We start from the raw sequence: 23151 nt of genomic DNA on the forward strand, positions 1-23151 counted from the left end.
TAAATGACCATGCTTAACTCGCTAGTACTTTTACAATGAGAAGTTGGAGCTAAAATGATCTTGGCCTTTTAAGTTGAATCTATGGGGACAGATAAAGAAAATGTGTTATCAGCCAAAGACGGAGCATTCATGAGAGGAACAAAAATCTCAAAGAGCTGATTAGGAAACGCCTTGTAATGAAAGGGGTGGACAGGGGTAGTATCAAAATTGATACAAATCCTGGGTTTAGGAGAGAATGGTGTCTGAGAGTGACAGGAGCTATAGTCTATTAGTACTCACTTAGTATTCATGTCTTAATGAGAAATGGAGAAAAATAAGTTGTGGTTTTTACTTTTCTTCAGTTTCAACCCGTTTAAAGTACAAAGTTCAATACTGGTCAAAATTTCATCCATCCAGACAATGAAAATAAAAGGAGAAAGATGGTTGAAGTCATTCCACTGTGGAGTTCTAAAGCCACCAATTTACTTCAACAGAGCAGGAGGAAGTAAGTGATCGTATACCAGGGGATCTTATCGAGAAGAGATCCAAACTGCTTTCAGGACTCAATTTGTCTTCAGTACTTTTCACATTAAACACTATGGAGCACAATACCAGTCAGAAGAAGGTCAGCAATTAATTACTACTAATTACTACATATGCTACAGTAACCTCTTTGCCATATCAGTGCAGAGATCTCCATGGTGGGAATGCTTCATTTAATACAGAGTTTTAGAGCTTTGTCCAAAGTATACAAAAACACATAGGACAAGACAAGACTTCTGAGAATTTAAACCAGACCTTTAAAAAATTTGTTTCATCAAAGCTCTGAAAGGAGAAATGGCCAAAATGAAGTCAGGAATGATCTTGGTCTAGATGAGCCCTTGGGATTAGATGCTGCCCTTGCCATGCTGATAAAGAAGACTAAACACTGACATCGAGAAATCTGCCATAGCTTCTAAATCATGCTGTAAAACAAGGGCAAGTGATATTATCTGTGTAGAGAACACAAACAATATATTTCTTCTCTGAATTTAGTTAAAGCCTTAGTTTAATGAACCTCAGCACACATCATCCACCACTGTGGTTGAGATACGATTGTTCTCCAAAAGTTTATGTGCTGGAAGCCTAGTCCCTGAGGTAAAGGTACTTCAAGTGATGAGGTTTTATGAGATGATTACCTCATTGGTGCCACCCTTCAAAGTGTAGTGTGAGAGCCCTGAGTTCTCATGAGAAGTGCCTGCTATAAACCAAGGCCATCTCCTCTGCAGACAGCCAGATCTCTTCCTCATTTCCCACTAACTAACTGTAGCACAGCCTGGAGGTCCTTGCCACCATGCTGTCCACTTTGCTTCAGCAATTAAGAATCGAGCCAAATGAATGTATTTTTATTAAAGAACATCTATTCTTAGGTGTTCTTCTGTTACAAAGTGGACTGAGGCATTTACTAACATCACAGTGGGCACACCTGGGAGCATGAGACATGTGAACCACATTCATGTTTTGATGCTAGCCGTTTAGCTGTCTCAGTGGTAGATACAGGATACAAATATCCCCAGCTGTGGTACCAGGTTCCCATGTCCTCCCTGAAGCAAGTGTCTATTACAAGACAAATACAGCTCGTGTTCTTTTGCTGTCTGTGTCCCAGAAATCTAAAAATGTGCTAAACAGATCATTACATATAAACTTTTTTTCCCCTCACAACATATGAAGCTATCACTGTCAGGATTTTTCTTTCACAGTTTGACATCAGAATAGTCTAGACTTTAGAACAAAATTTCCACCATGGCATCAGGTTATATTGAGTGTTCTGATCCACTTCAAGATATGAAGCAATGACACACAGCCTGTGAGTGGCTTCTGTTGTTGATAAACCAAAGTTTACCTAAGGTGACTAATCTTGTCTTTTAAATTTTGACACATTTTGGGCTAGAGAGATGTCTCAGAGGTTAAGAGCACTGACTGCTCTTCCAGGGGTCCTGGGTTCAATTCCCAGCAACCACATAGTGGCTCACAACCATCTGTAATAAGATCTGGTGCCCTCTGCTGGCATACAGGGACACATGCAGACAGAATACTATATACACAATAAATATGTCTTAAAATAAAATTTGACACATTTTAAAAAGGGAATATCAATAAAAGTCACCACAACACACACAAATAGAAGTCTCCTTTAATATATATATATTATAATATATAATACATATTATATATATACATACACACACATATATATATATATATATATATATATAATATTTCATATATGTATGTGTATTTTTTCCCTGAATCTTATACTACTAAGTATCTGGAGGGAAAATATTCATGTATAAATATTCACGTGTTTTTTCTAGTTTGAAAGTTTTAAGAGTGCTTCCTGCTCTTGCAGAAGCCTGGGGTCTTGTTCCCAGCACCCTGGTTGGGTGGCTCACAATGGCCTGTAACTCCAGCTGCAGGGCATCTGGTGTCCTCTCTTGCTGTCACCGTCATCCACACACATGCACATGTGCAAACACAGACACCCAGACTCAAAAATAAATGTAAAAGTGAACAACATTTTGTTTTTAGGGTGAGTTTAGTTGTGTCTCAAGGTTGTGCCTAGTTTACCTTATTTTTCCAAGTGGCTCTATAGTCAAGAGCATCTTCATCCATGGTATGTTCTCCATGGAAAGGGTAAAGAGTCCTTATATCAGGACCTTTGCCAGATGCTGTCTGTAGGAAGAACCTGGCCAGGTAGGAGCATTTACAGCTGTACATGGCCGGGTACTCATGGTGGTCTTCAGCAGTGGGGTGGGAAAGCCAGTAAGCACCTGGCAAATATTCAGAGACAAAAGAAGCCCCACAGAACACAGAGGCCTGCCACATGGACCACAGGCCCATTGGCTACTGCTCCCTCTCAATCTTGATGGTCTGAGCAGGTATCAAAAAGATGGAAATGGCAGGTCATTAGCATAGTTATGCACATGTACAGTCCCTCTAACATGAAGCTTTTAGACTCTTAATAGGGAAGGCATAAAGGTGAGCTATGGGGATGCTTTGAGGATGTATGCAGGGCATTATAAGCAAAGCCACGCTGCATACTGAGCTGGCACATGTTCATTTCTTTCATTTCTGATTTCTGCAGTGTCTGGTGCCTTCCGTGAAAAAGGGAGGGTGGTGTTTACTGATTTTAAGGTATATGGTCAGCAAAGAAGGTAGATTCAGACTTCCACATCTAAAAAAGGGAACTGTGGGGTGACATCTAGAACGTTTACAGCTCTTCTTCTTTATACCCCATTTTTCTTTATTTCTCATGTAATTTTTTTTTTTTTTTTTAGATTGTAAAGGAGAATGAAGGAAGGCAGGTGTACAGGGGTTGGAAGAGAGAGGGTATACTTTTTTTTTTTTTACTGTGGAAAGAGTACACCAAGGACTCCTTAATTTGGTGTCATAAATTTAAAAATTGGAAGTTAACAAAGTTGCACATTTTCTCCAATGGATCTAGTTCAAACACAGGAATAGAATAAGAGTGAAGCATAATAAGATAAGGGATTTTATCTGGAAATCACAAGTGAGTGAGAGAAGAACAGAGTATGTGTAAACCAGTGCACAGACTAACACACCATGGATTCTATGTTAAGTCAGAGGGGAGATAATGAGAAATAAATCACTGTTCACTGTTTGATATCAAGTTCTTTGTAGTGTCCAATGGGTGGTAATGGCTTCAGTGAGAGTGATTGCTAAGCAGGATTACAGGAAGAAATGGGAAAAATGAATAAATGATGAAGAAACAGGCCAGAATGCTGAATGAATCATTGTATTGTTACCTAAGTTGTTAAGAACAGTGATAGGAATAGGAAGCAAGCTGGTGATGACTAGGTCACAGCAGGAAGAAGCAAGGGCCAGGACCTGTAGTGGATTTTCTCCTGAAGCCAATGCAGGTCACTGCTATGGTGTATGTCAAAAGCAAGACAGATTTGCTTTCAGACAAGAAGATAGAGAAATTAAAACAACCATTCTTAGTTAGAATTTACAGTTATTGTGGATATTAAGCATCATGTAAGAAATCCTCCATTTGATTGTATGTGTGCCATGTTTGATTTTTGTATGTTCAAAAAGCAGCCTTAGCTTTCAAATCCTTGAAGACTAGGATGGCTTTTGAATTTAACAAAATTCCACTTGTCAAGTCTCTTTCCAAACACGCACATGTCAACAGAGGCCTTCCAAATGTCAGGAAATTAAGCAGAACCTATGTAGAATTAAAGACATTTCTTATGTAACTATTAGAAATTTATGTCTTCCATAGTGCCTCTGAGAAGTACAGTTCTGTGCTTTGCATCAATCTCAGAAAATTATTAAACCAAAAATAAGCCAAAGAAGGCAGAGAAGGAACAGAGACAAACAAGATGCATAGTCAAATTTTCTGTAAGGATAATTAAGCCTACCGTTGTTGTGTCTGTTAGAGTGTGTGTGTGTGTGTGTGTGTGTGTGTGTGCGTGCGCATGCATGCACATGTGGATGGATGTATGTGCATGTGCTTGTGGAAGCCAGAAGTCAAGGTTGGGTATTTCTTCTGGATTGCCCTCCACATTTAATTTTGAGACTGGGTCTCTCTCACTGGATTTGGCCTTTGGGCTTACTGAAGAAGGGTACTTTCTATATCATTTCTTTTAGAGCAGACACAAACTTGGAGTTGCTTTTGATGTTGAGAAATCTTGAATTCCATAAAGTTTTGGTTCTGTCTACTTTTCTTTTATTAAGTATGCCATTACATTTATTTTTCTTATGCATCAACTTCAAAATGTATATTTTATATTGAAACTATAACAAATCTTTTTACATTTGCTATTTCAACAATCACAAGAATGAAGATTTTTCTTTGAATACTTCGTGAGTTTCAGGAGAAGAGCTGAAACAGGCCTCTACAGAAATGCAACAGATGTCCACTACATTTAGGCATTATCTGTTTGATGTTGGCAGTTATAGAAATGACACAGAAAATATAAGTAGGAGGCACAGTTCTTTATGATCAGCAATAAAACATCATATTTTGGAAGGCATGAATGTGACCCCATCATTATCAGTATTTCTAGAAGTAAAATTCATGGAATCAGAGAGAATGTTCAGCAATTACAAATGCTTGCTACTCTTCCAGAGGACCTGAGTTAGATTCCTAGCACCCACATCCAGGAGTAATAACCATCTGTTCAGCTCTAGCAGTTCTGACGCCCTCTTCTGGCTACCATGGTCACCTGCACATACATGGCATGCACTCACACAGACAAATACACAAATCCATAAATAAAAATAAAAGTAAATCTTTAAACTTCAGAATACAATGATTGGCCCAAATTCTTAGGTACTTCTTCAGGTTCTTTTAGCCCATCCTGACCAGAGGCAGAGTGATATGAGAATACTAGCTGATCATTGTATGTACGTGGCACACAGAGTTTATTCAATTTACTCTGACTTATTTTGCTTTACTAAACATACAAATGAAATTTAACCTTATTTAGATATGAAACTAGAGATGGGAAAAGTTAAACTATCTATCAGAAAGTCTTCTATGCTCCTGAGACAACATTTTGAATAGACACAGAGAACATACTGTAAAAATGCATACCACTTGCAAAATTATTTCATAGAGAAGCTAATTTTGAACTCAAAACAAATTACCAAGCGAGAAGTTTACCTGTTTTGAATATTACTGCGATTAATACAATTTTAACACTCAATTTTTAAAAGGTATCATAACATGCAATATCTGCCAGATAAGACAGTAAAACACTTGTTCAGAATGTGTGTTTACATTAGAAAATGTCTTGTTAAATGAAAATATAAAAAAGTTAAGGGATTCTGTCATTTGCTATCATTATACATGGATCAGGAATACATGTAAGCATTAGGGAGGATAATGCATCACATAAGTCCTAAATGTACAATCAGAAAAATGATTCCTAAGTTAGGAATCAAGGACTTAGGTCCCATAGTATTTTTTTTAAAAAAGAATTGTATAAGCAATGATAAATGTATTTATTTTGCATTAGAAAGGAAATTATTGCTGACCTATGGCAGTAAAAAAATATGTCTACTGTAAAATTAACAGACAAACTAGAATTATATATATATATACATATATATGTATATATATATATATATATATGTTACAAGTATATATATGTTACAAGTAGGCTAATAAAGTTGTTCTGTCCATAAGATTCACTATAAATGCCTAGATTCAGGTGCTCATGTTGCGAGAAATGTGGTTCACTGTGAGACAATGGACCTGAATTTGCGTCACTATGGTGACTCTTTTATTATTTTTAACACCTTATTTAAAAATAGTAATAATCTATCAGGGTTTTCTTTAACAACGTTTGCAAAAGCCAGAATGGGAAGACTTACTGTCATTCAAAATTCAAGTGCATCTCTCATAGGGGTGGGATCCTGTGCTGGTGGCTCTCTGAAAACTGTTTTGAACATAGAGCTCTACGTGAGTGAGAATAATGGTGCCGGCTTTTATTCCCACCACTGTAGAACATGCTTTTTTATATGCATGGTTTCACCCAGTCTTCCAAAAGCATAGCTCCAGTGCCAAGGTCAGAAGGCTAGGGTTGTGCAGAAGACAACAGTTTTCCTCTGAGCCACTTTGGAAGAAATCTGTCTATGTCTGGGTGTTCTTGCAAATGATTTATACACAATGGACACTTTCCATCAAACTTATAATTTCCCTCTAATTTAAAGAACCTTCTATCTCTGCTCAAGCCTCTGTCTATACCCCAGTGACTGGACTGATTGACATCATTTGTTGGCCATCAGCAGCCCTTATCACACTATCTCCATGTACCATATACACCGTTCTTTATTGTTAACAAGGGGATAATTCTAACTGTCAAGTAATGTAAAAAAAAATTTGTACAATATTCTCAGTATTTCAAGAATAACAATATTTCAGCCCAGCAAGTTATCTTGCATTGGACAATGAAGTTTGGATTTTAATTAGTTTTTATGTGCATTTATATATATGTGCACTTAGATATATGCTCAGAGTCCATAGTGATCACAAGATGGAATTAGATTCCCTGAAGCTGGAGTTACAGACAGTTGTGAGTTGAACTTGGGTTCTCTGCAAGGGTTAGCCATCTCTCTAGCCCTCAGGAGATTTTAAAACAAAACACATCATTATCTTCTCTTGACATTATAAAGACAGATCTTGTCCCTGAATTAGATCTCAAGCTTCCTATGGAAGACAGCACTTTGCTTGCTTTTTTTTTTTTAACATAGGTTCCTTCATTGTTTAATGTGGAGCCAAGAATATAAAACCTATATGATAGACATTCATGACATATAAACGTAGAGACTCTTGACTCTGATTGTGTGGTGAGATTTTTTTAAATATAGACTATATATTTTTTCTATTTTGGATGTTTTGAGATATAATATAAGGTGGGGATTTTTCTTCCCCTCCCTCCAACACAGTATTTTAGGGAATGGTTTACACAAACTTCAACTCCTACCTGTCATGTTTGCTAGTCCTCATTGTCCTACATTGCTTTCGTCCCTTCAGTGTATGTCATTAGTAACATCAAAATGTCACACTTTAGGTAGAGAGTAAGAAAACAGAGTTACAGGTACAAATGAGTCTTTCAGATTAATTCACCAGGGAGGCAATTGCCACACATCAGTTTTCAGTGTGGACATACAAGAGTTTTATGTAAAAGCAGTGTAAGTTACTACTTTGTAGAGTCTACATGTTACTGTTAAGCAGCCATAATTTGAGTATTAAATCTACCAATAGTGAAAATTGTTATATATTAAGAATTGATGATTTATTAGTTAGTCTGGGATATGAAAAAAAAAACAAAGTAACATTTCAGCATTTTAGGCAAGCAATTAAGAGGGTAAATGAATAATAAAACAATCATCACTAGAACCTTCAGCATCTGACAAAATCCAGTTTTCAGGAGATTCAGATCCTGACCCAATCTGACATTCCAGTTCTCTTAATCATAGATGGCTCCTTACCTGTGCTTGGCCTTGTCAGAGTCACATGTCTTTTCCATACAGATTTATGCATGAGAAAATTCATTGAAGTCAGCACACAGATGCTTGAGACTGAGCATATTTGGTTATTTGTAGATAGATCTTTTCTGACTTTCCACGTGCCAAAATTTTTCAACTGTAGCATAGATAAACTTGAGCTAGGTGTTGGTTACTTGCAAATTGAAGAGTTTTGCTCAACACATACTCTGTCTAAATTGGGCACGGCAGCTATAATTCAATCTCTGAGGGAGACTGGTGACGTAGTTTCCAAATGTTTTGAGTCACAAAACACTAGATGGATGTATTAAAATGTGTCTTTTCTTATTCTTTCAGAGAGAAAGCCCTCAAGCCCATCTGTGTGACACACAGTCACTTAAGTTAGTTGCTTGCCAGCTTGTTTTTCTCCGTTGACAATGAATCTGCCCTCCTGTGTTATTGCCTGTATTAACTGTCAGTTATGAAGACAGACAGATCATATCTTCCCTATGCCTCTCCAGACAGAATTTATAACTGTTGTGTGGGATATTCATACATACAATAATAAGTGTTCTGAGTTGCCAGCTGCCATCCATCCAATGTCAGTAGAACACATTTCAGTTTTGTAGTATTGATGGTTGTCCTAGTGTTTGTTGTTAACTTGACACATATTTAAGTCACCTAATGGAAGCACTGCCTCAGTCAGATTGGCCTGTAGCTATTTTGCAAGAGATCATCTTGACTTATGATTGAGGTGGGAAGGCTCATCCCGCTCTGGGCAGCACCATTCCTCGACAGGTGGATTTGGGCTGTAGATGTGAGCTTAGCTGAGCTTGAGCCAGCAAAAGAGCCAATGTTCCTTTATGGGTTCTTCTGTTTTTGTTTTAGTTCCTGCCCTGATTCCTTTTAGTGATGGATTGTCACCTGGAAGTGTAACTTAAATAAGCCATTTTTCCCCTAAGTTCCACGTGTGTGTGTGTGTGTGTGTGTGTGTGTGTGTGTGTGTGTATGTGTGTGTATGTATATGCATATATACATATATATTATTTTCTCTTATTTTACATATCAATCCCAGTTCCCTCTCCCTCCCATACCCCCTATCTCCCATACCCCCAACCCTTCTCCCATCCCATCCACTCCCCCACTCCACAGGGAGGGTGATAACTTCCAGGAGGGATCATCAAAATTTTTCAAGTCATTTAGAGTAGGGACTAGGCCCTCCCTCCTGCTTCTAGGCTAAGGGAGTATCCCTCTATGGGGAATATGCTCCCAAAGTCCTTTTGTGCACCAGGGATACATCCTGGTTCCACTGTCAGAGGTCCCTTAGACTGCCCAGGCCTTCTAACTGAGACCCACGTTCAGGGGTCTGAGTCGGTTCAATGCTGGTTTCCCAGCTATCAGTCTGGGGTCCATGAGCTCCCCCTTGTTCAGGTCAGCTGTCTCTGTGGGTTTTTGTAGCCTGGTCTTGACCCCATTTTCTTATCACTCCTCCTTCTCTGCTACTGGATTCCAGGAGTTAGGCTCAGTGTTTAGCTGTGGGTGTCTGCTTCTGTTCCCATCTCATTTGTTGTGACTAATCCTGAACATACAAATAGGGAACATCTTTCATTTTGCAGATGAGAAATTCAATGAATATTGTTCCCAAAATGTTACATGATGAACCTGCTCATTTCTTCTCTACCTTCCTAATGCTGTGACCCTTTAATACAGTTTCTCATGTTGTGGTGACCCCCATCCAAACAATTGTTTTCATTTCTACTTCATAAGTGTGATTTTGCTATAATTATGAGTTATAATGTAATGTCTGATATAAGGATATCTGAATTGTGATCCCTCCAAAGGGGTTGTGACCAATAGGCTGAGAATCACTGTGTTGGGGGTCTCTTAATCACCACCAATAGAAACTAACTCTGGATTACAAGAAGAAAGAACATTTTGTGGCTCATATAATTAGAAGGCTCAAAGACTAAATGAATCTATATATAACAATACAAGAACTAGGTGATATTGGCAGTTCTTTTCATATCTCAATAATTTTTCCTTATGTTGATATACAGTATAAAAATTGGACATTGGTATCAGTGGAGTCTGCTCTTTTTTGAAAATTTTATTTATATTACAATCTTGTTTTACATGCCAATCCCAGTTCCCTCTCCCTTCCCTCTTCCTCTGTTCCCCACCAATCCCCTATCTCATCCCCCTTCTACTCCCCAGGGAGGGTGAGGCCTTCCATGGGGGATCTTCAAGATCTTCAAAGTCTTTCACATCATTTGGAGCAGGGCCTAGTCCCTCTCCTTTGTGTCTAGGCCAGGAAAGTATCCCTCTATGTGGAATGGGCTCTCAAAGTCCATTTGTGCACTAGTGACAAATACTTACTGATCCACTATCAGAGAGGCCCCATAGACTGCCCAGTCCTCCTAACTGACTCCACATTCAGGGGTCCTGTGCTGGTTTCCCAGCTGTCAGACTGGAGTCCATGAGCTTCCCCTTGTTCAGGTCAGCTGTTTCTGTGAGTTTCCCCAGCCTGGTCTTGACTCATCACTCCTCCTTCTTTGCAACTGGATTCCAGGAGTTCAGCTCAGTATTTAGCTGTGGGTCTCTGCTTCTGCTTCAATCAGGTACTGGATGAGGGACACTCTTTTTGCTCCCATAATTCCAAATATAAACGAAATTTTCTTGGTTATTTTAATGCAATTTCTGGGGAGGACATTGTGAGGTGACTTGGCTCCGGCAGGAACCCCTGATGCTGCCACCCTTCCACAGGACAGTATACATGGTTTAGGGTGAATTACTGGCACCTCTATAATGAAGAAGTGGGTGAAGTGGTTGATCGTTCTAAGAGGATGGGTGAGACATCTATCAATGAAAATAAAAAGTTCAGGGACTGGTTGAGATTTACTCAGTTTAATAATAATGTTGATTATGATGACTTTTTGATAGGGAAAGGGGCAGACAACATGCAAAATCTATTGCAGATTGTATGCTCCATTAGTTACCGGATCTACTTTGTCTCTGAAGCAGGGAGCTGGTGTACCCAGCTGAAAAGGAAGGGGGGAAGATCAGGAGAAAAGCATCAGTTGTGACAGCACACACCTTTAACCCCAGCACCAAGGAGGGTGAAGGTTCAAGAGTTCCAGACCACTCTGAGCTGCATAATGAGACTGTGTGTGAGAGGGGGGAGACAAACAGAGACAGATAGAGGGATAACACTTTTCCAATCATTTTATTTACCCAGTTGGCTAAAGATGTGTCTCATTTCTGGCACAGTCAGTTTTTTTCTAAGTTGGAGCCCTTTCCTTTTTATTTTAAACTTCTAGGTGGACAAAAAGATTGTAAGAACCGAGATAGGAGTTCTTCTGCGCCTCTCACACCCGAACATCGTAAGTGCCTTTTACCTTACTATATCAGATCATTTCTAGAGCTGTAGAATGGGTCATTGTCCTTCCCTGTCCGTGTTGATGGGGAGGAGGGGTCTTCCTCTCTGTCAGGCAGTATAGCCTCACTCAAGGCCGTACCTCAGCACAGACAACCAGCTTCAGAATAGATGGACTGACAATACCTACCACTCCTCTTTTCATACATAAAAGGCGAAAAATTGGAGAATTTTATTTCACTCTAACAAAACACTGGCTTTCTTCTTCTTTTGTTTGCCTATCTCTTTAATATGCCATTGCTGATAAGGCCTGTGAAGGAAAAGACATTGCTTTCCAAAGTCCTTTCAGCTTTTGAGAGAGCATGTGCTTCAGAAATAATGCAAACGTGCAAATAAATGATGTTCATGAATGGGAGGACTAAATGATTTCCAGACACCGCTGTCTGTCCAGATGACGCCTTTGAGAAAAATGCCCACAGAAAAGCTTTTTGGAATCAATGAAGTGAAAAAACAAAACAAAACAAAACAAAACAAAAAAAAAAAACAAAATCATTTTCACAGCAGCAATTTGATTTTACAAATTAAACCATCTACCTAATGTTTTAAAAAACCTATTTGTGTGACAAAGTTGTGTCTGGGATGATGTTCTGCAATGCTCAAAGCAAAGTGCATTCAACTTAATACATGAGTTAAAGGCGCACTGAGCTACACACCATCAAATACTTCTTTTAAAATGAATGAGAAGGTGGACTGTAGGTTTCGACTCAGGATCCAGGCTTCAAACATCTCTGTGTCTGCCATTTTCCATTCCTTGGTGCATTGACTTCTAACCCTGCACTTTGTCTTCATGGCCCCGTAATGGCAACTTCACATTTTTATAAATCCCCAGGTTAATAGTTAAAGGAGAAATAGAAAGGGCCTGGTCAGCAGAGTCAGGTGAGAAAAGTTTTCAGAAGCTACTGCAGCTTGCTCATCAAACTTCACTGGCCAGAGCTAGCTACAGATGCTCCCGAACTGCATGCAAGATTGCTGATGTGAGGGGCTTAGGCCACTGTCATCCACAGTGTGGGACCAGGCACCAGAGTTCAGTATGCAGTGAAGTATGGGATTACTTTGAGTGAGCAAATCTCAAGCATGTCATACTCAGTCATCACTTTTGCATTATCCATGCCTCTTCTTTCAAAGGAAGTCAGTGTGCAGCATTCATCACATGTGGGTCAGCACTGGCGTCCAGAGCCCCCAATGTCTGGAGAAATGTCCACATTTGATTGGATCTGAATGCAATGAAACCCTTGTATAGTCCATCAGTTTCCAAGGACTGCTCACAGACAGGTGGCTCTTTAACTGCTGAGGAACCCTTTTACACCCAGACTTGATGCAGCCCATCCTGCTTCACACCCTATCTCCAAATCCATGGTTTCCAAGAAAGAGTGTCACTGGACTCTAGCATCCCTGATGCTTTCAAACAGTTCTGTAAAGTTGGGTCTTGCTTTTGATTCTAGAAAAAACACACAAATATTGCAATTTTTGAGCAAATTTTGGAAGTGTTTTAAAGGAGTTACTTCAAAATGAAAAAAAATGTCAAAACGTAATGCACTTCTGAAAAAAGTGAGGTAACTAACTCACAAAGCCAACAACTGGGAAAGAGATGGGCCTAATGAGAGTCTGCCCGATGCCAGAATGGGTGACCTTCACTGACTGGGCCCAGCACACTGGGAATGCAAGCTATTGCTTTGTCCATAATTTTAGACACTTTGAAGGAAGATGGGAGTGAGCATTTGTTGGTGTTCTTTCTTAATATGCACCTCTCTTTTAGATAAAACTGAAGGAAATATTTGAAACTCCCACGGAGATCAGTCTGGTCCTGGAGCTCGTCACAGGAGGTGAACTGTTTGACAGGTGAGTTAGGCCTACAGGATAAAACAGAAGGTTGGCTCTGTGTCACCAAAAAATATTGGAAAGGAAAATATTCTAAAAGTGTTCATATGAATTGATATATTTTCTTAAAATTAATCTTGCAAAGAATGTTGAAGAGATAGTATTTGGTAAGACATACAAATACATAATTTAAAAAAAGCAGTGTAATATCTTTTTATCTTCAGAAACGTTTATGTTCAAAAAAGTAGAATTTTCTAAAAGTACATTATATTTTAGGTCAATAGTAATTTTTTTATGAGAAAATACTTAAAATGGTGCTCTCTGTTATGATTCTAACACTCATAAAGGTCACTATTCTTCAAATGGTTATCTGTAACCTACTCTCTCCGGTATAGGAGCCTATGTAAAAACTTCCTTGTTGCAGAGTAAATAGTAATGGACTTGGTCCACGGTTGCCAGTTTGAAAGGTTTGCTCATAGCTCATCAGTCAAAGAAGATGTTTGAGAATGGGAGACAGAGGGTACCCCAAATCTGCAAGAGCACTATGGGTTAAACCAGCTCTAGGCTTTCATAGTTGTCCCTCCTCCCTGCCTACTCAGGAGAGGTATGGGCGGGCTCTGGGTGAACCTCTGCTGTGCTCATCAGGTTACACCACAAAGAATGAGAGTGAAGATGTTAGTATGAAGTCAGTATGTAGTAGAAATGGTGAGAAGCTGATGTGAGGGTCCTGGTGAAAGAATGGTGTGACAGATAGCTGGATAAGAGGAAGTCAGGAGACTGGGTGCCTGGGTCATGTCAAAAGCTCTTTGCTGAAGGCACGAGCAACTGTAACAATGAATGGACTCTGAGAAGAAAAGTATCTAAAGGGGATTGGCTTTGGTTTTTGAAAGAGAAATACTAATGCCTGCCTCCTACATTGGACTTGAATATTTGTGTTGTCTCAGATTCACATATTAAAACAGTAACTCCCCAGATAGTGGTGCAGAGGTTTGCAGGGAGCCCACAGGGAGCGCTCATTCCTACCCTCCAGGTGAAGGAGACAGTGAAAGGGGCTGTGCCTATAATAAAGCCACCCTCAGAAACAATCTTCTGGTGTTCTGGTCCTACATTTCCTAACCTTTAGAACTGTGAAAACTAAATGTCTATTGCAGTATAAGACTTACAGATGATCACTTTGTAACAGCCCAGATAAACCAAGTAGACTTTATAAAACTGACATGTTGACTATTTTAATAATAAGTAGGGATGTGGATGTGGGCATGCGAATAACCTTCTTGTGGCAGTTTGTTGACAGTCTTACAGTTCTGAATCCTGACTTTACCACTCAAACTAAGCTAATCTAGAGTGATGGATGTACTTACCCTCTCTGAGCTTTAGAACAATTTTGAAGCTGTTCTGTGATGCTAAGGAATACTTAGGCACATCCTATTTACCATAAGAATGTATCTTCTTCTAAAGTTGTCTTGTTCTCATGTGCTTAGACAAGATTTCCCTGGGGTATTATCAATATTTATTTATAATGGCTTCTGTAATAATACCACTTGAACTGAATATTTTTATGATATGGTCTTTGTCTAGGTACAGTAATGTATTTATAGTAAGATCCTACTGGCTCTGGAGTCATGAGAACTCTCCAAGGAAATCCTGCATATTTCTCTACTAATTATGATTTATTAGATAGAAATCTTGCATTCTTTAATTATAAATAGCTGCAGATAAGAAAAAAAGAGCCCCACATGGAAGCTAGCTCTTAGCTAGTACTTAACGGTTTGCCTGCCACCTCTCTTCATGTGAGATAATTGTAGTCAAGAGTCTCTTCTTCCCTTTGCAGGTAGCCTCTATGAGAGAATTTGGGATGGAATTTAATTTAGCTCTGGAAAATTAAGAATGAAAATGTTGATGAATTTCATTTGTAGAAATAAATGAAATATTTCTGTTTTATAGAATACAAACAGAGAGCCAATGAAGTACTCACACTCTCAGTGACTTTGAAAGATAGGTTTTCCCTTGTGTATTGTTCACATTATAGGCACAGCTGATGTATCTAGGCTTCTCCATTATGCTTTTTAACTCACAGTTATTCTTAAATTTTACCAAGTTGAAATCAATTTGAAACTATTCACCCATCTACTGGCTTTTTTCTTGAGAGTTTTAAAAACACTCCTCATATTGTTTGCTTTGTGCACTTAGATCAAGTTCTAATTTTTTGAATTTCAATGATGAGAATTAATTTCTGGTCTAGTGATGGCTCTAATAGTAACTTGTAAGTGAAGTCAGAGCAAATTGATGGAACGATAATTGCATTAGTTTATTAGAGTCAACATGGTTATGTTTTATTAGTAAAAGATTTATTCTGTGATACTTATGAAAAATTAAACAGTCAAATCCAGGTGGGATCTGCATTTCCTGTTGAATCCACATAATTCTGACATAACAGGAAAAAGAATGATCCCAGAGTTCAGTTCTTCTCAATTTTAACTCTTAAAACCTTAACATCTGTCTCATTAACTTCCTCTGGTGCTTTCCATTTTTCTCGCTCAGAAATGATTGTATTTTATCTCATAGCCAACCCAACAGAATCCCCAGGCTTCTAATTAAACATTTTCTCTCCAATTTGTGTCTTAAAACTCCAACACCTGACTTCCTTGTAAATCCCTTTGTCCTGGCATATCTCTTATAAGGTTTTTCTCACTAATGCTAAACATTATCTCTAGATTTTTAGAACATAAATCTTTGAATGTTGACTCTTCTAAAAGAGCAGGTTTTCTTTAGTTTTAACATAAAAACAAAACAGTTGAATTTGAACAGAAACAAGGCTGATTCAATAGTAGCCTCCTGAAGGCCCTTCTGTTTTATGCCAGAAATTGTAGGTTCTTTAAAGAGCTACACTTCCAGCCAGGTGAATTTAGCAGGACCTCTATTCCTTGACATTCCTTGCATGCTGACTTCTGTCCCTTAGCTCTGTGCAGGTTTTCAGCCTGTCAGCTATTTCAGCACTGGAAGTATCCCAGAGGAAGAACAAAAGCATCTGAGGGCAGGCCACATTGCTGGTATTGCTTCCTTCTTAGACCTTGTTGCCCTCTGCTGCCTTGAAACAGAATTTTAAATTAATTATTATTTTTATCATTTCATACCTAAGTACTGTATTTACATCATTTCCACCCCTCTTTCTCTCTACTCCAACTCCCCGTATCCCCTCTCACTGACTCCCTCTCAAATTAATGACACATTCTTTAATTATTATTCTCTCTCTCTTCCTCTCTGTCTCTTTCTCTCTCTCTCTCTTTCATTCACTTAGTGTTCCTATGTATGCTTTGCTCACATTATTGGCTCACATACATGGACAAGTTCCTTTGCTATGTAGATATGTTTAAAGACTGACCACTTGAGATTGGATAACCTATTAGAGGACTCATCTCTGGAGAAAACTGGTTCTTCATCTCTCAGCCTGTAATTCTTCATCTAGGTGAGGTCTTGTGAGATTTCTCCCAACCATATTGGCACGTCAGTGAGTATTGTTATTATGTATGTCTTTTTTAGATAAATATCTTCTTGACTCTCCATAGTTTCAGCCTCCCTTTCAGGGCAAGAAGACATATCTTATAGCAAGCATGCTGTTCCTCATGTTCTTCAACCGTGTGTCCCCTCTTCTGTACATATATCTGTTGGGGTCACTTATTCTCTCTATTTTGACTATCTGTGAATCTTTGTAATTGCCTCTTTGATGAGGTAGGTATAAAGATCAGTATTTAGAGTACACTTAGGAAGTGTATTGGTTTAGGAAAATGGCAGTAAAAGGTTCTCCTCTTGTGTCCTCTCCAGCCACTGGGAGTTAGGTAGGTTTATTTTATTTAGTGTGTTTTCGTCGTCTTGCCAGGAACCTGCCCAACCACCATTGCTGAATGCAGACATCCTTATGTGGTTTGAAAATTCTTTTTCCAATATTAGTGTGTTTCCCTGTTATAAAAAGTTAAGTTTGGGGGAAAAGCGGAATGAAAAGGAGTTCCTTTGCTGTGGGAATATGGCAACTTTGAATTAATGAAGATATTTAATGAGTGAGCTGCCTCTCTGGAATTATTAAGATAAATGGTCTTGAATTCAGCAGACACACTGTCTTTCAGAGGGCTCTGTTTCCCTGTGGTATCTCACAGTCTTTCTTAAGAAATTCAGTCTCACATCATAGCCAAGAGAAAGAACTACAGTTGATTTTACTTATGGAAAATTCAAGTCATATGGGCTGGTCTTGTGTAAAGTTGTGTTTAGCCCATTCACTATTCATAGTTTGTGGGGCCTTTGCTTTTTCCAGTGACTCATGCTTGAATTTTATGTCTCTGATTCTAAATTTATTTTTCTGTGCTTTCTACAACTTCACTTGTCATTTTAGTATGTCACAAAATGTCCATAAACAAGGAAAGGGGTGATTGTATTTCATTCACTTAGTCTGTGAACTGTTATCAATTACCAGATCAAGGCTAGTATGGCATCTACTTTAGCATTTCAAGACTTTTAACTGATACGGTTGAGACTAACTGAACTTACAGGAAACTAACAAAGATTCCACTAACAAAGATTTCAGAATAAGGACTACCTCTTACCCTGCTTCCTTAGGTTGGTGTCATGGTTTATAATGGGATTAACCAAATTCAGGAAAGTCTGTACTAATGAAAATTGTTGTGCTAACATTGGTCATTAACTTTATTTTCCGAAGTGAAATTCTGTTCTGATTGTCCATGAAGGGTAATTATCACCATGAAAACCCTGTCTCACACTCACCAGATCCTGACTGCCTGCAAAGCTGTCTCCAGAGTGTTCCACCAGAAATCTTCATTTGCTCTTCAAAGCAACACATACACAAAGTAGGTCTTCTTACCTACATTTTACAGCCCTCCTCAAAGCAACACATACACAAAGTGTGTCTTTTACACACCAAATAAATGGAGAGCAGAGAAGCCCATTAACTTCCATGGAATCACCTACCTCAGAGACCTACAATGAAGAAGACTGGAGTATGTCTGCTCTGTTATGCCATGCTCCTTCTATGTAAGCTAGTGTCAGTAGTCTTACTTCAAAGCATCAGACTTGTTGTATAACTTTTTTTCTGTCTTCATCTCTTTTTCTGTTGTTATAATAAAGTACAAACTCAGCCTAAGAGACAAAGGGGCTTAGTTTGCTTCACAGTTCAAGGGCAGAGTACATCAGGGTGGGGCAGTCAAGGCAGCAAGAGCCTGAAGCAGCTCTTCGGTTCACATTGTGTTTGCAGTCAAAGGAAAAGAGTAATGAATGAATGTTTGGCCCTCTCCATTGACACATTCCAGATCTCAGCTAGGAATGAAGCCACCAACAGTGGATGCATCTCCCATCTCAGTGAATGCAATAAAAAAAAAAAATCCTACATAAGCATGCCCAGAGGTCTGTCTCCCAGGAGATTCTAGATTCTATCACAGTGAAATACAAAAGGGAATAGATAAGGGCCAGAATGAAAATGTCTGTGGAGAACTAAGTGCACACTGAGGCTGAATTTGTTTATTTGCAGACTTGGGTCAATGGCCTTCTTTCCTGTATTCCAGAAAGGTCTTGATGTCATCTGTTTCTATGGACTCTTATCTGCTTCTTCAGTTATGGGTCCTCTTCTTGATCTCTTTCTGGAGTCTTTTTCCTTTCTCCATCTCTCATGTTCCACCTTGCCCTTAAACATCTTACATTCCCTTTAGGGGAATTCAGCATACATCTGTGACCTAAGCCACACTGGTGACCTGGTTATCAATAGATGGAAAATAAATTAACAGTAGGCTGGGCATTTTTACCAGAGGTTCCATTGGCATCAATAATGCACTATATACTGAGAGGAACTCGGTATTCTTGCCTTAGTTCTAAGTCTTGTCTCTCCTTTGCTAGTCCCCAGCCTTTGTGAACTGGCTCACCACTAAGGTAGCCAGCACTGATTTCTCCTTCCTCCTTGCACTTTCTCCTAGTAGTTCCAATGCATCCACTTTGCCTATGTTTGCATTCTTCTGCCCCTTGCCACCTTAACATTTCCTTTTCCATAGCAAAGAACTTCTACCTGGCATTAATCCATCCCCTTCTTTGTTTTGAAGCTTGAATTTAACCAGAAAAAGCCCAAAAGCTGCTCAACAGTTTTGGTTCAAGTAAACATATTTTCAGGCCTGTCAAACATATCCACTTACAGCCCCACCCCTCCCCACTGTTCTGACTTCATTACTCACTTTATTTCTTTCATGTTAACCACCACACATTGCCTCCTTGTCAAGGGACCCGAAGCCTAGAAAAAAAGGTAAGGAAAACTGACTTGGATTCTGAAGTTTCTAGTATTGTCATCATCTTCCAAATGAGATTATACTCACACTGATAAAGAGAGCGGCAGTATAAAATATTAGAAGAAAAACGAACCTTGCACATGAAACTAGAAAGTGACAGGTAGAGGACCAAGGCAAGGACCTCCCAAAAGCATAGAGCAGTGTCTGGGGGGTGGGGGTGAGGTGGGGGTGGGCATGGTAATTTGTTTCTTAGTCTCCATTTCAAATGCTGAGCAAGGCAGAAAGCAGGACTGGTGAGATATTTGTCAAGTGAATGGTTGAGTAAACAATGTAGTCTCCAGCAATTTATATGGAGTCGCTGGGTCAGACTGTTTTCATCTCTAGTGTGAAAGAATTGAACTAGAAATCCCTTGGGCCCATTTCCAGGCCCGAGACTTGATTTGCCCTCCTCTTTGTCCTGCACTGCAACTCCCAGGCAGTGCCACATTGATCCACAACCTGCCCTCCTCCCTAGTGCTCCCACGTAACAGGTGCTAGTGCTATCTTTTCGAGTGTTTCTTTGCAAGTTTAACAACCTCTGGCTCTTAAAGGAAGTGCATAAATGACGATGACGTCAGTGAAAGGCACAAAAGTAGTAAATGAAGCTTATGAAGGAAAAAGGCATTTATACTGGGACATGGGAGTATTCACTTCAACAGAATTTTTTGTGTAGCAGCACAGAGCTGTGCAGTTATCCCCTGGGATTTGATTCCTGAAACTCATGTTATGCTTGGCTTTTATCTTCTGACATTCAGTCTTTGCTACACATTTTCATTAGTCCCAGGTCTTTTTCACATGGACCGGATGGATAGCCCTGCCTTTTGAGCAAGAGCTGTGATTGGTACACAGGGCTGTGGAGCCGCTAATGTGTGTGGCAGGAAGTCTGAGGCCTCGGGACATGATCAGATTTGAGCTCTTCTTCGGCTGCAGTGCCTCTGCTAACTGCCTGGATGGAGATGTGCTCAATTTAATTTGTGCCAATTATTCTGAGAGAAGCAAATGCACCAGAGTCATGCATTAAACCAGATCCACAGAGAGAAATACTTGGTACCCGTGTGTTCTTATCCTACAATTAGAAGAAATATGATACGAAGGAAAAGAAATCAGCTAGGAAGAAGAGGCTGGCATGGACTCCCACAGCAAGCAGTGCAAGTAAAAGACAGTATTTAAGGAAGAAGGCTGTTGAGGCAGAGGATATGGTAGCAAAAAGCCTGCTCTGTGCTATCTTTCCAAGTCTCCTCATCCTAGGAGGTGTGGTCCTAGGGTGACGTCTGGGCCAAAGTTGTCATGATGATACTGGGAGAGATTTTGTTTTAGCTCTGAGCCATCTAGCCTAGCTGACAGTGGAGTGCTATGGAATTGTGTCTTGTAGACAAGTCATATGGCTTGGATCTTTGAAAATGATTTTAAGATTCTGGTAGTATCTTAACCACGTTCCAGTTATTTTATAGAACATGAAAATGAGTGTGCTTTAATATAGATACACAAAAGAACCTTCTATTTAAATTTTTTTAGGTCTACAGCCCTCACAATGATTGAATATTTTCATTACTTTTGAAAGTCAAAGTCACTTTGTATAGAGATTTTGTATAGAGATATAAACTCTTGACTGCCCAAACATGGTCAGCTTCATCGCCCTTTTTAAAGGGATGCCAGCTAACTTATATAATGGAATGTGTGTCACTTCATGAAGCAAGTATTCTGTTCTGTCGAACTTGAATCACTTTGATATCATTTAAAATAAGCTTATAAGTCTAAAATAATGTAAAAAAAGGACTTACAGTATTATAGTCATATCTACAACTATTAGCATTGAGCTTACATCCCTGCTTACTGGTTTTCTTTCAAGAAGCCCTGATAAGATCTTTCCCTAGGGATAAGGTTGCTGGGATGGGCATCAGTTCTAAATCCAGTGTATTTGCTCCTGGTGATAAGGACATCTGCCAAGGGTTTGTCCAGATAGCCTCAGCCTGAAATTTTTCTGACGTCCATTCATTTGACGATTAGTTGTGACACTGTGAATAATTATTGATAGACTCCTGTGACAGTGCTTGCTGCCAGGCTCTGTCAATGATTAAAGTCCGGCAGACCCTGTGTCCCATCACCTTCATCTTCCATTATGTGGCCATTAATATTTTCTCTCATTATCAGAGTCCTGGTAGAGTTCCTTGCTATTGACCTTAACTAGTCAGTCTCAAGTGGTCTGGACAGACAGCTCAGCCTATCAAATATTTATAATGAAATGAGTGAAGCCCAGAAACCTAATCCTGTGACAAAGATTAAAAGTCGTCTGAGAACAAAAGTCCTAGTAGCATGAGGATTCTGGAAGATCATAGGAGGAAGGGTTATAGAAGCCAAGATAAAGTATGTGGATTCAGGTTGAGATGAGGCAGAGGAGGCAGCAGAATGTAGTCTTTGTCCTGTGTACCTGCTAAAGAATGCTGATGTTCCTCATGAGAGAGGTAATAAATCCTTCCATTATATGAACTCTGACATAGTATATCATATCTGTATGTGAGTGTATAGATCTATGATAATTCCTTCATTATCTGTAGTCCTGCATGGACCAATTCAAACCTTATCCTCTTTACTTCCAGAAACTACCTAGTTCATGTTGATGAAAAATGTATTGATGAAGATTGCCACAATCCTCCTGTTCTAATTCCCACTGTAGCCTTATTTCCACTTTTGGGGATGGCTTCCTGCCTGCCGCATCCTGTGCTCGTCATACACTCTCAGCCCTATTCTCTGCATTTTTGCGTATGTGAAACTTAGGCTCACTTTTCAGGTCTGAACTGAGCTATCACTCTGCCACAAGATTCCAACCCTAGATTACTACCTTTATCAGGCTTCTCTAGCCATTCTCCAGGCCTGTAACATAGTGTTTAGACTGTTGGTTGCTCTATTTACATAAGGAGAAACCCCATCAGTGCAGGGAGCATGTCTTGTTCATTCCTGAGTGCCCAATACACCATAGTCACTCCATGATACCTATCTAATGAGTGACTATATCTGTTGTAATACACACTCTCTGTTAATTAGATGAACTATTTTACTAATTGTCATTTCTCTTTCCAAACAGTCCTGAACATTCACATAATAATTTGTGAATCCAGGCACTGCACTGTTACATTAACATTGGTATAACAATTCCTTAGGATGGGTGGCTTATAACCAACAGAAATAGATTTCTTACAATTCTGAGTCTGGGAAGTGAAAGACTGGGATGGTAGGAGATCAGCTTCTGGTGAGGGGCTGATTTCTAGATTCATGAAGATGCTTGCATACAATGTTTCCATGTGGTACAAGGGATAACGTCTCCTCTATAAGAACATTAATACTACTTGAGGGTCCCACCCTTGTGACCCAATTGTCCACCAGAGACTCTACTTCCAAACAGCTAATGCCATTAGAACAGGTCCATAGGCAAATTAGGGTTTAACATATTAAGTTTTAGAGTATACAAAGATTTAGTTCATACCAGGCACCCATATATTTTATACCCAAGTAAATATACATAAATACTTCATTTAGGTTAAAGCTTGAGACTTACACCAAAGTACAATAAGGAAATTATAGTTAGTAAAACATTGTCTTCCCAAATGTAAA

General features: G+C 39.2%; 1 protein-coding gene across 2 annotated transcripts in view; it reads left to right on the plus strand.

Moving 5' to 3' along the window:
• The window catches only part of Camk4 (calcium/calmodulin dependent protein kinase IV), a 203472-nt gene that overhangs the window by 115081 nt on the left and 65240 nt on the right, over nt 1-23151 (plus strand). For both annotated transcript variants that reach the window (XM_051202350.1, XM_051202351.1), the window contains 2 exons: nt 11295-11357; nt 13167-13249. In XM_051202350.1, the coding sequence (XP_051058307.1) occupies nt 11295-11357; nt 13167-13249 (146 nt within the window). The remainder of the gene's footprint in view (nt 1-11294; nt 11358-13166; nt 13250-23151) is intronic.

This window comes from Phodopus roborovskii, unplaced genomic scaffold (assembly GCF_943737965.1).
Source record: "Phodopus roborovskii unplaced genomic scaffold, PHOROB, whole genome shotgun sequence".
In the NCBI taxonomy this organism is placed as follows: Eukaryota; Metazoa; Chordata; class Mammalia; order Rodentia; family Cricetidae; genus Phodopus; species Phodopus roborovskii.